Here is a 16,117-nt window from a genome sequence, read left to right on the forward strand (position 1 = left end):
CTTGGCTACTACGATTCCCAACGTGCCCCGCGCCCGCTCGCGACCCACTTCCTGCCTGTGACGCATTTCCGCTTTGCTGGGCGCGCAGTGGACGGTCTGGATCCCAGAGCGCGGTTTTCAGCTGGGGCCTGGTGGCTCCGGAGCCCGGCATGGCCTCCTCACGGGCCTCCTCCACGGTACAGAGTCCAGGGTCTCAGCCTGCGCGGGCAGCAGCGCAGAGAGGGTTGGGGGCCCGAGTGGAGGGGCCGTTACCGCGGGCTAAGGCGGTGCGGGGCCGGGAGGAAGTCGGCCGGACACGGGTGTCCTAGAAAGCCCCGCAGCACCCGCCTGTTCCCCGCGTGCCTCTGTGCTGCTGCCTTTTGCAGTTTCTCTCATTGAATGATTCTCCCTACTGCTCCAGAGTTACAGCGCTTTGGAATGGGGAGGGGTCTTAACCCAGATTCTAGTCCATTAGAATTGTGACCAGGCCTCTCCCAACACATCTGCGACTCACCTCCGCAGTGGAGAGGCCTGTAACATTCGAACTTGTTCCAACCCTCCTCACCTCTCTTGGGTGTATTTCAATTGTCCTTAGTATTTCCCCACAGATGAGAAATAAAACGCTGAGTGTCACAAATCCCTTCGAAGATATGGCAGTTCCAGCAGAAGGAATTAATAAACATGTTCCAAACAAAATCCGTGATGGAAAAAAAAAATCACTCGAGAATTTCACTAGTTTTATCAACCTCTCGTTTTCTGTTTGGCAAACACCCCACCCAGTGAGGACTAGTCTTAACTAGTGATCAGCTTGACTTTTTTATTTTTATTTTTTAATGTGGAAAAGTGTGATTGAAACTCAGGATGAGCTCCAACCTTGGAAGCTCAGTAGATTACTAAAATTGATATTTAGGTTAATTTGGGTTCTTTGATTTAACAGGCAACCAAAACTAAAGCACCTGATGACTTAGTTGCTCCTGTTGTGAAGAAACCACATATCTATTATGGAAGTTTGGAAGAGAAGGAAAGGGAACGTCTGGCCAAAGGAGAGTCTGGGATTTTGGGGAAAGAAGGACTTAAAGCAGGAATTGAAGCAGGAAATATTAATATAACCTCTGGTAAGATGCAAATAACAAGTTTCTCTACCTTTTTTCTCTCTACTGAGGATAGAACCTAGGGCCTTGTTCATGCTAGGCAAGGTCTTTACCTTTGAGCCACATCCCCAGCCCCTAGGGTTGTTTTTTGTTGTTTTGTTTTTTGTTTTGTTTTTAGCAGTATTGTACTATGTAATTCAGCCTGGCCTTGAACTTGAAATGTAGTCCCTCCTGACCTTAAATTAGCTATCCTCCTGGCTCTACTGGCCAGACTGGTTACAGACAGCACCAATATCACCTGTCCATCTTTTCTCACCTTTTATGCTCCAATTTGAACTTTGTATGCCCCTCTTAATATCTAGAATTCCCCCCCCCCCTTTTTTTTTTCTTCTAGGTCTTGAGGCTTGAACTCTGGGCCTTGACACTTTAGGTCAAGGCTAGCACTATACTACTTGAGCCACAGCACCACTTCCTGTTTTCTGATGGTTAACTGGAGATAAGAGTCTCATTGAATTTCCTACCCAGGCTGACTTTGAACTGTGATCCTCAGATCTCAGCCTCCTGAGTAGCTAGGATTACAGGCCACCTGGCTCACATCCTGATTTTTTAACCCTTGATATTCATCCAAGTTTGGGTATATGGTGTGGCGTTTAAACCAGATTGCTGGATAATCCAAACAGCTTTCCAGTTGTGGAAATTTCTTTTCCTGGTAACTACTCTGAGTTTACTAGTTAGTGTTTTTAGCCATTCCTATTTATTTAACCATTAGGACAATTTTAGTAAGTAGCTTTGGAGATCATTAAAATGGTTTGTGGGCTTGGTACAGTGGCATCTGTTATCCCCATTGACATAGGAAAGCATAACAAGAAGGATTGAAGACTATGCATAAAGCAAGACCCTAACCGTGAAATAACCAATGGAAAAGGGGCTGGAAGTGTGGTTCAAGGGGTAGAGTGCCTAGTTAGCGAGCATGAGGTCCTGAGTTCCTTCCCTTGTACTGCCAAAGACTTTCTAAATAGAAAGGCTGGTCAACTGATGCTCTGTACTCTTTCTGATCTCTTCTGTAAGTTTGAGATTGCCAAATGAAGCAAAGGATGACTTATACCTTTTTCCTGCCTCTAACAGTCATTTAGGTTAAATAAATTTGGCATAATTTAATAAGTTGTAAAGAATGCACTATATCTTTAAAATGTGTAGTGGATTAGGCAATTACCTTGCTCTAAGCTCATACACAGGTTACTGTTAGAAATTTTGTTGCTCCTATTTGAAGATCTGGTAATGGTGCTGATGTTGCCTGTTCTTTTTGTAGGAGAAGTATTTGAAATTGAAGAGCACATCAGTGAGCGGCAGGCAGAAGTATTGGCTGAGTTTGAGAGAAGGAAGCGTGCCCGGCAAATCAATGTGTCCACAGATGACTCGGAGGTCAAAGCTTGCCTTAGAGCCTTGGGGGAACCCATCACACTTTTTGGAGAGGGACCTGCTGAAAGGAGAGAGAGGTGCCCTTTCTAAATGTTTACTCTTTTCTTTATTAACAAGGTTCTAGTCCCAAATCCAGTTGATCTTGTAGCTGAAACTTTTAAATGCCTCAGAGAGTAGTAACAGTAATACAAATTTTATTGTTACAGTGTATGGTATGTGAAGAGGGTGCCAGCATATGCCTTCTCCACCCCAATGTGAACTTTGAGTTGGACGTTGAGTTTGAGAATGTAAACTTTAAGTACATTCCTTGTTAGTGACTTAAAACATGATAAGTAGGTTAGGCACAGTGGTGTATACCTGTAACTCCAGCTCCTTGGGAGGCAAAGTAGGATTGCAGTTGGAGTCCAGGTAGGCAAAAGTCAGCAAAACTATCTCAAATAAACTAAACAGCAATAGGACCAAGGGCATGATTCAAGTAGTAGAGCACTTGCTTAGTGCAAAACATTTGAGTTCAATATCAAAAAAAAAAAACAAAAAATCTATGATAGCCAGGTGTTAGTGGCTCCTGCCGGTAATCCTAGGTACTCAGGAGGCTGAGATCTGAGGATCATGGTTCAAACCCAGCCCGGGCAAGAAACTCTGTGAGACTCTTATCTCCAAGAAACCACTAGGAAAACTAGAAGTGCTAGAGTGGTAGAGTGCTCACCTTGAGTTAAAGAGTGCAGGGAAAGCGCCCAGGCCCACAGTTCAAGTCCCACGACCGACAGAAAAAAAAAAAAAGATAAATACTTTGTAGCTATAACTGAAGAGGGACACTGTCCTCATTGGTACTCCTGTGTTTTGCACAGTATCTTAGATGGGCAGGCTCAGTGTCTTTGGCAGTTATGAGGATTACCTCTTGTCTTTGTGTCCAGATCATACAGTCTCTCCCCTTTGTTTTCTAGCTTCTGGGAAAGATGGTTTATATTTACTCTCTTAAATTCCTTACTCTTTAGTCCTCAACTATTGATTACCCCTCAACCACCTGGAACTTATTTTGTGTTAAGGTCTCTAGTCCATTTTAGCTAAGTCAGCCCTTGTCCCTGGCCAGCCACTGCATCCTTGACCTCCTTCCTTTCCTTTACTCCCTCTAAGACCAAATCAACCTTCTTCCCTTAGTCTCCCCACTTCCCTGAAAGAGAACAACCCACATTCACACATGTTATTATAGATACTCTATTAAGTGTCTTGCTGTGCCTAATTTATAAAGTAAGCTTTATCATATGTATGCATGAATAGGAGGAAACCCTAGGGTTTCAGGGTCCCCTGAACTCCAGTCCTTCACTGGGGATCTGCCCCTGAAGATGGCAGGATGTACTTGTCACAGTCTTATGTCAACTATGTCTTTTGTTACAGGTTAAGGAATATTCTCTCAGTAGTCGGTACTGATGCATTAAAAAAGACTAAAAAAGATGATGAGAAATCTAAGAAGTCCAAAGAAGAGGTAAAATATGCTTTTGGCTTCACAGTGTAACCATAAAAGAAGTGGTGAAATAGTTCTCCCACTTTGTTTTCAGTTGTTTGCTCTGCTAGCATGGTGGTGGAGAGAATACCTTTGTGTTCTTTGCCATCCAGCAATGGTTGTTGGCAACAGATTGTCAGTAGTATTAGATTAGAATGTGAATGGAGCTCAGTGAATTTTCCATTCAGAAAAGAACAGTAGCATTGTTAGAATAACTTAAGAAACAAAAAAAAAAGCCTAATAAAACATCATAGAAAAAATACAATAGAAAGTACATATGCCTGATTTCACCCAAGTTAATTACCAGAGTTTCTTGTGGGTAATTACAGTAGAAAATGAACAGTTGTGGAAGGAACAGGCATGCTTCTGGCTTAAACAGTACTGTTGTTCATTTGCCTTTCAGTATCAGCAAACCTGGTACCATGAAGGACCAAACAGCCTGAAAGTAGCCAGACTCTGGATTGCTAACTACTCATTACCTAGGTACGTAGGGCATCCAGAAGAAGAAAGAATCCTGATTTTTATTGTTTCCTTTTCAGGATGGATGGACTTTATGATGGTGGTGGTGGTGGTGGTTACATGGGATTGATTGGTAGAGACTTATGCAGAAGTTTGTTGACAACTCCTTTACTCTTGTGATGATGCTCTTTCTGTGTCCCAGGGCAATGAAACGCTTGGAAGAAGCCCGGCTCCATAAAGAGATTCCGGAGACAACCAGGACCTCACAGATGCAGGAGCTGCATAAGTCTCTCCGGGTAAGATGCTCTTGGTGGTGGTTTAGTAGATGTGCTCTATTTCAGCCCAGCCAAAGGAAGGTTTGGCAGCCGCATTACCTATCCCCACTGGACTATTGTAATAGGGGAGGCACCGTCTGTAACAGTGGCAGGAACCTCCTATGCTTTAGACTGGGCAGAGGCTTGACTTTGACTTTTAATAGAACTGTGCAGTAGGTTTCTCTGGGGCTGTTTCTGTTTAGCTGATAAACTGGTAATAAGCTGGGTGTCGATGGCTCAGCCTGTAATCCTAGCTATTCAGGAGGCTGAAATCTGAAGAGGGTTTGAAGCCAGCCCAGGCAGAAAAGTTTATGAGAGTCTTATCACAAATAATCTAGCCAAAAGCTGGAAGTTAGAGGTGTGATTCAGGTGGTAGTGCACATCTTGAGTGAAAAAGCCAAGCAAGAACACCAGGCCAAAAAAAAAAAAAAAAAGCAGCTAGTGATAAGAAGACTGTGGGGAAGCAGCTAGAGTTCCAAAATGAGCCCTGATTCCATTCATCTATCGACAGTAGTTCTTCCTACAGCTACAGAATTATATATGAGTCTTGGAATGCATTCAAACTGAAGGATGCCTTTTTTTTTCCTTTCTAAATACATTCTTGGATCCACCTACTAATGATCATATTTCTCTTTTTTTTAAGTCTTTGAATAATTTCTGCAGTCAGATTGGGGATGATCGACCTATCTCCTACTGTCACTTTAGTCCCAATTCCAAAATGCTGGCCACCGCCTGTTGGTAAGTTCCATTTTATTCCCTAAATAGTGGATAGTTTGGGGGGAAATTCAGCATTTGTCTTAGATGTCTGTTTTTACTTCAGTCCTTCTGCTCACAAAGTAGATGGTAGGTTTCTGTCTGCCATGTGATAGAGCACAACTTTTCTTAGTACTTTTCCTGCTCCCCAGGACCCACAGATCTGTTACATGTAACCCTCTGTCATGTTCTTCACATTGGTACATTGGAGCAGGCCATACAGCAAGTAGTATATGCACTTCAGAACAGCTTTTCTTGTTTTGTTCTGTTACCATACTTAAGATATATAACACTTCCATTCCTCAGTGCCGTTATGTGTAAACTGGGATATGGTAGCTTTGTGGAGTATTTTTGCCTTGGTGCCTGGTAGGTGGTCAGAACTTAGCATTAATAATTAGTTTTTATCTTGGTTTTCTGCTTAATATCATGTGTGCAGAAAACTCTTGCAACTCTTCAGTGCTTTTTGTGGAGCATGGCTGTCTAGTAATGCACAGAAACTGCTTGGCTAGGTGGAAACAGACTGTTTCAGGAGAAAGTGAGAGAATTAGAGTCCTTCACCTCGCCAAGCCTCAGTTTTCTTAGCTACAGTTCCTGTCTGTGAAGCAGCTTTGTTATAGTGGTCCTTTGAGACAATAGACAGAAAGGAAATTTCATAGAAAAGTTCCAAAGTAGTCTTTTTTAAAAAAAATAGCATATTGCTATTCAAATTTATGACAGTATTTTTTTTTCATGTATTATTTGTTTTGGGTTTGTTTGTTTGTTTTTGTTGTTGTTGATCATGGGCCTGAACTCTGGGCGCTGTCCCTCAACTATTCAGTTCAAGGCTAATGTTTTACCACTTGAGCTGTAGGGCTTTTTCTGCTAATGTGGTACTGAGGAATCAAACCCAGGGCCTCATGCATGCAAGGCAAGCGCTCTACCACTGAGCCACCTTCCCAGCCCTACTTGTTTGTTTTTTTTGAGACAGGGTATCCACATTGCAGGTCAGGCTGGCCTAGAAACCTGTAATCCTCTTGCCTCTGCCTCTCAAGTGCTGAGATTACAAAAGTGTGGCACTGTGCCCATCGCGCGCGCACGTGTATGTGTGTGTGTGTGTGTGTGTGTGTGTGCGCGCACTTACGTACTGAGACTTGAACTCAGGAGACTGAGACTTGAACTCAGGAGCATGTGTGTGTGTGTGTCTGTGTGTCTGTGTGTCTGTGTGTCTGTGTGTGTGTGTACCATGTGAGCTATAGCTCCACTTGTAGCTCTTTGGTGGTTAATTAGAGATAGAATCCCACAGACTTTCCTGCCCAGTTCAAATCATGATTCTCAGATCACAGCCTACTGAGTAGCTTGCTACCAGCGCCCAGCTAATACTGTCATTATTAATAGAAAATAGTAGTTTGATTGGCCTACCTTCCCTCACAAATTGATCCCAAAGTAAGGAGAGCAGCAGCTTTCCCTTTATTATAGTCCAGTAGAGGTCACTGGTTACTTAATACCTGGCTTGTGTATCTATTACTTCAAATGATCAGCTTTTTCTTTTTTCTATTTGCAACTATTAAGTATTGGGGGTGAGAAGAGATTGTCCTTTAGTAATATTACCAAGGTACCTTTTCCTTCCCAGACCACCCCTGGCTGAGATGCTTTCCTTTGTATTTGATAGGAGTGGGCTTTGCAAGCTCTGGTCTGTTCCTGATTGCAACCTCCTTCATACTCTCCGAGGTGAGTTAAAATCTTATTTAGATCTCAGTCTTGTCCCCAGTATGAACTCTATTAAGCAGTAAAAGTGCCTGATATTCAGGACTCAGTCCATACAGCATTGATTCTTGACTTGATTTGATATGGATTGGTCTCTCTCACCAAACAGTTAACTTAGATTTACTTCAATACCCATTCAGTTTTGTTCTAAGTTCCAGCCACACTCTGGCATCTCTTTTTGGTTCTGGGCTTGAAGTGGGGCTTAAACTCAGGGCCTGGTTGCTGTCCCTGGGCTTTTTTTTTTTTTTCCTCAAGGCTAGAGTTTACCACTGAGCCACAGCTTCACGTCTAGGTTTTTGCTGGTTAATTGGAGATAAGAGTCTCATGGACTTTGCTGCCCAGTCTGGCTTTGAACCACAGATTCTTAGACCTTAGCCTCCAGAGTACCTAGGATTACAGGCATGAGCCACGGATACCTGGCTATTTTATTTTAGTTTTTAAGGTTTTACTCTGTTTTCTAGGATGTCCTAAAATCTTGAACCTCCTGCCTTAGCCTCCCAAGTACTAAGATTGCATTCATACACCATTACACCCAGCTTATGATTTAAATATCCATTAATTTTTTTTTTACAATAGTTCTTTATACTTGAGTAGTCATTTTAATACTCTGCCCATATGTGTTCCCTAATATATTTATCCATGTCATTCATAGTAGTCTGGATTTTGCAAATACGTTATAAAGAGGAAAGAACCCTTTAACTTTCATGTCTTCATGTCTTGGAATTCTTCAGGCCATAATACAAATGTAGGAGCAATTGTATTCCATCCCAAGTCCACAGTCTCCTTGGACCAAAAGGATGTCAACCTGGCCTCTTGTGCTGCTGATGGTTCGGTGAAGCTTTGGAGCCTCGAGAGGTGAGTGTGGCCCTCAGGACCTCAAGGTGGAAAAAAAGCTAGCCTTTAACCCCAGACCTGCTCTTAATATGAAAACAAAATGAAGGATTTCTTTCTTTGTTCTGTTCTTACTGGGGGAGTGGAGGTGGGAAGCAGAGGAATTCACCAGATTTTTCTTGTTAACTTGGACCTCAGTTTTTGCCTCTGGCACCATTGTTAATATTTCCTGGCCCCAGTTGTTCTGTAAAGAGCCAACTTACCTCCTACAAAATAGATTAATGTTGGAGAGATGCTTGTTTGGAAGATGGACGAAAAATAATCCTCTCTCTGGAAGCCTGTTGAGTCTTAACACACCACCCCCAGAGAGAAGAGGTGATGTGGCAGCATTGCCCACAAAGTGGTGGCTCTTCACACCAGAGCCATCTTTTTACCCAGGGTGGATTTGCCAACTACAATAGGGTTTTGTTTCTTAATGTGGTTACTTTTTCTAGTTCCTTCCCCCCCCCAAAAAAAAAATTTTTTTTTGGAAGTACCTTGTTAACCAAAAGACATCTGAATCCAACTGCTTAGTTTTCTTTCTTAGGAAAAGTACAGGAAGGTTTTTATTTCAGGATTTTTGGAAATACTAATTAGTTTCAACTCCACCAGAGAGGGTCTTGCTCCAAGCTTTAGTAATTGGCTTTGGTAATACTTAGCAGTGTTTATTTCCCCTGAGGCTTGAGTTGGTTCTGTGTGTGCACATTGACAGAGTTTCCTTCTTAATTGCCTCTTTAGGGCTCATGTTTACTTCCCGTTTGATGTTTTGAGATCTTTTCTGTTGTTGCTGGGGAGCAGAATTTAATGACCATCATAAGGAGACTAAGCTTCTCAGGAGTTCCTTTTCCCATTTGGAGTCTAACGGGCTAAGATTTGAGGCTTACCTATAATCACGTGTATCAAAACTGTTTGACTTCCTGTATCCTCACATGTTTACCAAAGTATGTTTTCTTTCTAGAACCTAAGCACTATTTGGATGCTATTTTTCTCTAATCCCACATGGTATATATCACTCAGATAATAGCCAATCTTTTTAAAATTTGTAGAAGTGGCCTATTGTTAGCCCTAATATTTCAACAACTTATTTGTGCAATTACAATTTAGCTTCTCAAACTGTACAGAATAGGTATATGTGCATAACAATGAATCCATGAATATTTATTTACATTTCTACTAAAGTGTTTGAATCCTGAATATGTATGCTTTCAGTGATGAACCTGTGGCAGATATTGAAGGGCATACAGTACGTGTGGCCCGGGTAATGTGGCATCCATCTGGACGTTTCCTGGGCACCACCTGGTAAGCCAAACTGTCCAGTTTCATCCAGGCTCCTGACATTTTGTTAACCCTTTCGGTTATGTACAAGGTAAATTTTAGAGCAGAGATCCTCAAGCAGGGATTTCTTGGGCTTCAGTCAATCAGAGTTAGAAGAGTATCTAATGTAGTCAGAGCTAGGTAGTTTGTTAAGTCTCAGTGAGTGATTTAGAAGTGATGTGGTTTTGGTGTTGCTGCAGATGATGTTCAAATCTCTCAGGTACTTTGATGGTATATACCTCTAATCCCAGTACTCAGGAGACTGAGGCAAGGAGGATCACATGTTCAAGGCCAACCCAGGCTAAATATTGAGACTTTACCTCAATTAAAGGAAAATAAAATCAACCTCTCCCTCCCCACTCCCACTCCCTCTCTGTGTGTCTGCCAACAAATTACTTGCCTTTTCTGGTTCTGTAAGTTCAGCTAGGCAAGGATCTGCTAAAGAGCTTTTACTTTGAGGTACAATAGCATGGCTTTATTTTTTTGTTTGTCAATCGTGGGCCTTGAACTCTGGGCCTGGGCACTGTCCCTGAGCTCTTCAGCTCAAGGCGAGCGCTCTACCACTTGAGCCACAGGGCCACTTCTGGTTTTCTGGTGTTTTACTGGAGATAAGAGTATCACGGACTTTCCTGCTGGGCTGGCTTTGAACCGTGATCCTCAGATCTTAGCTTCCTTAGTAACTAGGATTACAGGCGTGAGCCACCAGCATGGGGCCATGAGTTTATTTTTGAAGTGTACAATTCAGTCTTGATAAGTTCATGTAAGCATGAACTCTATGTAAGTATATAGCTGTCAATATGGAACAAGGTCTGTCATTCAAGTAAGTTCTCAGGCCCTCCTAATTTAACTAAAGCAAACTTTGACCTGGTTTCTATCATTATGAATTCCATCCATTCATGCTTCATGATCTCATTTGTGTCTGGCTTCTTACACTTAGTAAAACATTGCTAGCATTCATTTGTGGGCTTACACGTGTCAGTAGTCCCTTCTTACTCCTGAGAAATAGTCTGTGTCTGTGCCATGGTTCATCTGTTTTTCTGCTTCTAGATTTATACTGGGCAGAATAAAGCTGCTATAAATACTCTTACACAGGTTTTTTCAGACATACTTGTCTTTTCTTTCTCTTGAGTTCCTACAAATACAATTACTAGTTGATAGGGCAGATGTATTTTTAACTTTTCTAGAACTTCCAGGCTAGACAGGCATGGTAGTACACCATCCCTGTTATCCAGCACTTGAGAATCAAGTGGAGGAGAATCAAGACCAGGAGGCCAGACTGTTTCTCAAAAAAAACAAAAACCTTGCATGAAAATGGAATAATGAAATCTCTTAAAAATGGTTTTACATGGGAAATGGAAATGAGAATAATAGAAGGTATGAATTATCAAAGTAATTCCATTATATTCATGTTTGCAAATATCACAACAAAGCTTCTATATAAATAAAAATAAAGTAGTCCTTTTTTTAAAGCACTTCCAAAGGGCTGGTACCAAATTACATCCCAAGAGTTCTGCTTTGCTTCATGGCCTCGCACCAAATGCTTGGTTCTAATTTTAATTTGTATTACCATGATTGGTAGTAAGTACTTGCTCGCACACTGATCATCTCCTTTTAGCGAGGCATTGTTTGTGCTAGAAAGACATTTCTTGTTAATGTGATGTAGTGGAGTTACAGAAGCGTAAGCTGAGCTGCAGTTATTTATCGTGCATTGTTCAAGTAGAATGGGTCTTCTGGTTGGTTGGTAGTGTCATATTTTTGTTTTTGTTTTCTTTTTAAAAGCTATGACCGTTCGTGGCGCTTATGGGATTTGGAAGCTCAAGAGGAGATCCTGCACCAGGAAGGCCACAGCATGGGTGTGTATGACATTGCCTTCCATCAAGACGGCTCTTTGGCTGGCACTGGGTAAGCATCTTCTATAAAGCCAGGCAGCTCAGTAGTCTGGCTCTTACATATATGCCTGCTTCCACAAAGAACGGGATTCAGTGTTCATTTGTTTACTATCTTATCAGGGGACTGGATGCATTTGGTCGAGTTTGGGACCTACGCACAGGACGTTGTATCATGTTCCTGGAAGGCCACCTGAAGGAAATCTATGGGATAAATTTCTCCCCCAATGGGTAACTCACTGAATGGCCATGGGAAGGGTTCTTGTTGAAGCAGCACTTTTTGTTCCTAACTTTGACAACTGCCTCTGCTCTGCAGCTACCACATTGCAACTGGCAGTGGTGACAACACGTGCAAAGTGTGGGACCTTCGACAGCGGCGCTGTGTCTACACCATCCCTGCCCATCAGAACCTAGTGACCGGTGTCAAGTTTGAACGTAAGCTGTCCTTCCGATCTCAGCCTCAGCACCAGACAGGACCTGCAGGCCAGGCTTCACCTTCTAGACATGCAGCTGACCTCTGCTAAAGCACGAAATTCTAACTTCCTTCCCTCTGTCATATCTCCAAACAGAGCTATAGTAGAGCATACTTCCTGCAGCCAGGAAGGAAGAACTTCCATGAGTGCTTGCTTGCTTCCCTTTCTCCATGCACATTCTACCATTGAATTCCCATTGTTACTCTGAACAGATTGTCTAAAGGAAGAGCGCCATTAGACCCTCATAGTGTTCCTTGTTCTCAGTCTGCCTATGGTTGATCCCTTTTCTTACAAGCTCAAGAATGTCAGCCCAGTATGGTAGGCTTTTTTTTTTTTGGTCCAGTCGTGGGGCCTGAACTCTGGGCCTGGGCGCTGTCCCTCAGCTCTTCAGCTCAAGGCTAGCACTTTACCATGTAAGCCACAGCGCCACTTCCGGCTTTTTTCTTTTTGCTTATGTGGTGCTGAGGGATCGAACCCAGGGCCTCATGCATGCAAGGCAAGCACTCTACCACTGAGCCACCTTCCCAGCCCCTGTGATAGGCTTTTCTAAATGTGGAAATAATCTTTTTTTTTCAATGTAGAAGGTTTGGGCAGGTTTTTTTATGCTTTTGTTTTCTTAAGCTCTTTGGAATATGTGAATTCTTCAAGTCTTTTCTTCTTGTCTCCTAAAGCTATCCATGGAAACTTCCTGCTCACTGGTGCCTATGATAACACAGCCAAGATCTGGACCCACCCAGGCTGGTCCCCCCTGAAGACTCTGGCTGGCCACGAAGGCAAGGTGATGGGTCTAGACATTTCTTCTGATGGGCAGCTCATAGCCACTTGCTCTTATGACAGGACCTTCAAACTCTGGATGGCTGAGTAGGCAAAACCATGGAAGAAGAACTGTAACCTCAAGCTCCCTCAGGAGCCATTTTCCTCAAAAGAAAAGCATTGGTGTGTTTTGTTCTATCATGTTTTCTATTAATTACCATGTATAGACCCACATTATAATTGGATTTTTATATCCTGGCATGGTGATGCACTCCTGTAATCCTAGCAGTTACGGGGCTGAGACAGGAAGATCCTAAGTTCAAGACCAGCATGAGCTACATTGTGAGATCCTGTATCAAAAAGCAAAATAACAAAAGAAAAAATGAGATGTTCGTGTCAGCCCCACTCCCAAGTAGGCAGTCCAGTCCCTAGGTGATGACAAACCCCTCACGGTTGAAACCTGGAGTCTCATCTTCAGACTTGCTGTGAACTGTATTTTATTAATCTTTTGTTTGAATACCCTACCTCCTCTCCCACCTGGAATTGCAACTGCTGTTTGCATTTTTAATTCTTGAAACTTGGCATTCCCCAACGTGATACGTGCTTCAGGACTGCCTGTGATTGAGCAAGTAAGGTAGCAGGCCAAGATTCCGGAAGCCCTCGGGGTGGGAGGGCAGCTCACCACGCACTGGTTGAACAATGCCGGACGTGGAGCCTCTCCTTCCCACTGAGAATGAGAGGAAGCTCTAGACCACACCTCTGCTGACAGATACACAGTAAAGAAGATTCGCCTGCTTCCTGTGGAGTTCACTGGGAGTGCTAACTGCATCAGGAAATTCAGAACTGAACACTCGCCTTATCAGAAAATGACTTCCTTTTTGCTTTAAAGTTTGGCATTCTTTGTGTTACCCTAAAACAAGGGCCATGTGTCAGCATGCCGACATGTCTACTGTACACCCTCCTTCCTGTTGGCTTTTAAAAGGATGTACTTCATGTATCAAAGGATACTTCATGTCAAAATAACTGGGGAAAAAATTCCTTATTGGGCATTCCTAAATGTAAACCCTTTTTCTTTATTATACACTTGCTAAGAGTAAAATCCTACTATAAAAACTACCTTTTAATGAATTACTTTTAATATTTAAGTATGTGTGCATATGCATGCATGTGTGCACACATGCTGATACTGATAACTGGGACTTGAACTCAAGGCCTTGTGCTGAAGGCTGACATTCTACCACTTGAGCCATCACTTCACTGTTTCTGGTTAATTGGAGATAAGAGTCTGCCCAGGCTGGCTTTGAAACTCAGTCCTCAGATCTCAGCCTCCTCAGTAGCTAGGGTTATACAGCAAATTAACACAAAAATGGAATTTGGAAGAAAGGATGTAAACGAATGAGGGGTTTCGATAATACCTTCCCCTTGAATGTTCAAACCCCTTTTCACTTGCTATGCCAGAGAGGTTGAGAATGGCCATGTCTAGTTCTATACTGAAAATTAGGAGTATATGATATGTAGCGAAACCTGTCCTTTAATCTGGTTTCAGTCAAGCAAATAGTTGCATCTCCTATGTAGGTGAACCTCTGAACTCAAATCTATCCAGTTTCGGCCACTTCACTGTTAACTGGTTCTATTTCCTTTGTGGTTTGCCATCAAAAACAACACTCATTACCACTTTTACAGTGAGTGTAAAATGTAGCATTTGCCTTGTGCCTTGAATATAGTTTGCTAACAAAGGTTGTCAGCTCCTCACATTTAAATTTTTCTATGAGTTCCCTTAGACTTGTCTTAGAGATAGTAGTTGGGCTGAGAACATTTTATCTAATCCTTGGACAGAGCTAAGAAGCACAAATCCAAATGTGGCATTGGGTAATGGTGAGGTAGACATCATGGCTACCCCTAACACAACTCTCTGCTAATGTACAAAGTACATTGAGACATCTCATCTTCACAGTTCTATTGGTTTATTCCTTTCTAGGCAACAGCTTGCCCCAAGTTCAAGGAAGTGATGGAACCTGAACTTGACTATCAAATTTAGCCATTAGGGCCTGTTTCCTATACAAAGAAGCCCTCTACCTTATATGTTGTCCTGCTAAGTCACTTTGTGATTTCCTGTTGATGAGTTCATTTCCCAACTTTTACCTCATGAACTTAGAAGTGATAAAAATGTTCATTATTTAATACATAAAAAGCCAGGCACTGGTGGCTCATACCTGTAAATAAATCCTAGCTACTCAGGAGGCTGAGATCTGAGGACTGAAGTTTGAAGCCAGGTGTGCAGAAAAGTCTGAGACACTTACTGCCAATAAACTACTCAAAAAGCTGGAAGTAGCCAGGCACCGTTGGCTCACTCCTGTAATCCTAGCTACTCAGGAGGCTGAGATCTGAAGATCGTGGTTCAAAGCCAGCCCAAGCAGGAAAAGCCATGAAACTCTTGTCTCCAATAAACCACCAGAAAACCAGAAATGGCACTATGGCTCAAGTGGTAGAGAGCTATCCTTGAGCTGAAGAGCTCAGGGACAGCGCTCAGGCCCAAAGTTCAAGCCCCACGACCTACCAATAAGAAAAAGCTGGAAGTGTTGCTGTGTCTTAAGTGGTAGAGCACTAGCCTTGAGCAAAAGAAGCTCAAGGACAACACCCAGGCCCTGCATTCAAATCCTCCCAACCAACAAAACAACATTAGAAAAACTATCATGCAAGGTATTTGCAGCCCTATGAAGAATCAATCACATGAATGAAATAACACCTTGTGACCTGTACACCGTACAGAGACATGCCCACCCCTCCACTGAGTACCAGGGTCCTTGCTCATTTCCAAATGCTCCACAAGAGGACTGGACTGTTCACAGGTCACGACTACCTAATATAAAAGACTAATGCTACATATGTCCTTAAACCCCATCCCAAATGACTCAAACCTGTCTCATTTGGGTAGCCTATTGACCACGGCAAGAACATAAGCTTTGCTGGGCTCTAGTTGCTCATGCCTATAATCTTAGCTACTTAGGAGGCTGAGATCTGAGGATCGTGGCTCAAAGCCAGCCCAGACAGGAAAGTCCGTGAGACTCATCTCCAATAAACCACCAGAAAACTGGAAATGACGCTGTGGTTCAAGTGATAAAGCACTTGCCTTGAGCTGAAGAGCTGAGGGACAGCACCCAGGCTGAGTACAAGCCCCACGACAGACAAAAAAAACATAAGCTCCATCTAGGTTCACAGAAAGGATTCTCCCACTTCCTAGCTGCTATCCTTGGGCCTGGTTGTTGAACTTGGGGGGCTCTGGTTTCTTCAAAATGGAGGTGATGCCTACTTGGAGTAGTAGGCCTGACTGCAGGAGCAAACGCTCCTTCCCAGGCTCACCCCCGCTTCTCCATCTTTCACTCGTCCCTTTGAGTGCAGAAAACATGGTGAGGTCATTTCCTGGCTTGTCACAAAGACGGAGAGAAATGAACTCAGTGGGGAGCCAGGCCCAGCTTCAGTACAATTAGCTTTGATGGTGCCAATGGAGACAGGTACTGTCCCTGGGAGGATTTATAGGTCGCTTTCCAGTTTCGTAATGGAG

General features: G+C 42.9%; 1 protein-coding gene across 1 annotated transcript; it reads left to right on the top strand.

The window, feature by feature from the left end:
• Positions 1 to 69: 69 nt before the first annotated feature.
• Prpf4 (pre-mRNA splicing tri-snRNP complex factor PRPF4) lies at positions 70 to 13,671 on the top strand. The gene is made up of 14 exons (XM_070011942.1): positions 70 to 176; positions 917 to 1,094; positions 2,380 to 2,566; positions 3,885 to 3,972; positions 4,394 to 4,473; positions 4,652 to 4,745; positions 5,407 to 5,501; positions 7,165 to 7,223; positions 7,991 to 8,114; positions 9,339 to 9,428; positions 11,223 to 11,345; positions 11,453 to 11,560; positions 11,646 to 11,764; positions 12,474 to 13,671. Exons 1-14 carry the CDS (start codon positions 150 to 152, stop codon positions 12,665 to 12,667), a joined length of 1,566 nt encoding a protein of 521 aa, XP_069868043.1. The 5' UTR covers positions 70 to 149; the 3' UTR covers positions 12,668 to 13,671.
• Positions 13,672 to 16,117: the final 2,446 nt, after the last annotated feature.

Source organism: Dipodomys merriami, unplaced genomic scaffold (assembly GCF_024711535.1).
Source record: "Dipodomys merriami isolate MVZ:Mamm:240054 unplaced genomic scaffold, mDipMer1.0.p SCAF_11, whole genome shotgun sequence".
NCBI lineage: Eukaryota > Metazoa > Chordata > Mammalia > Rodentia > Heteromyidae > Dipodomys > Dipodomys merriami.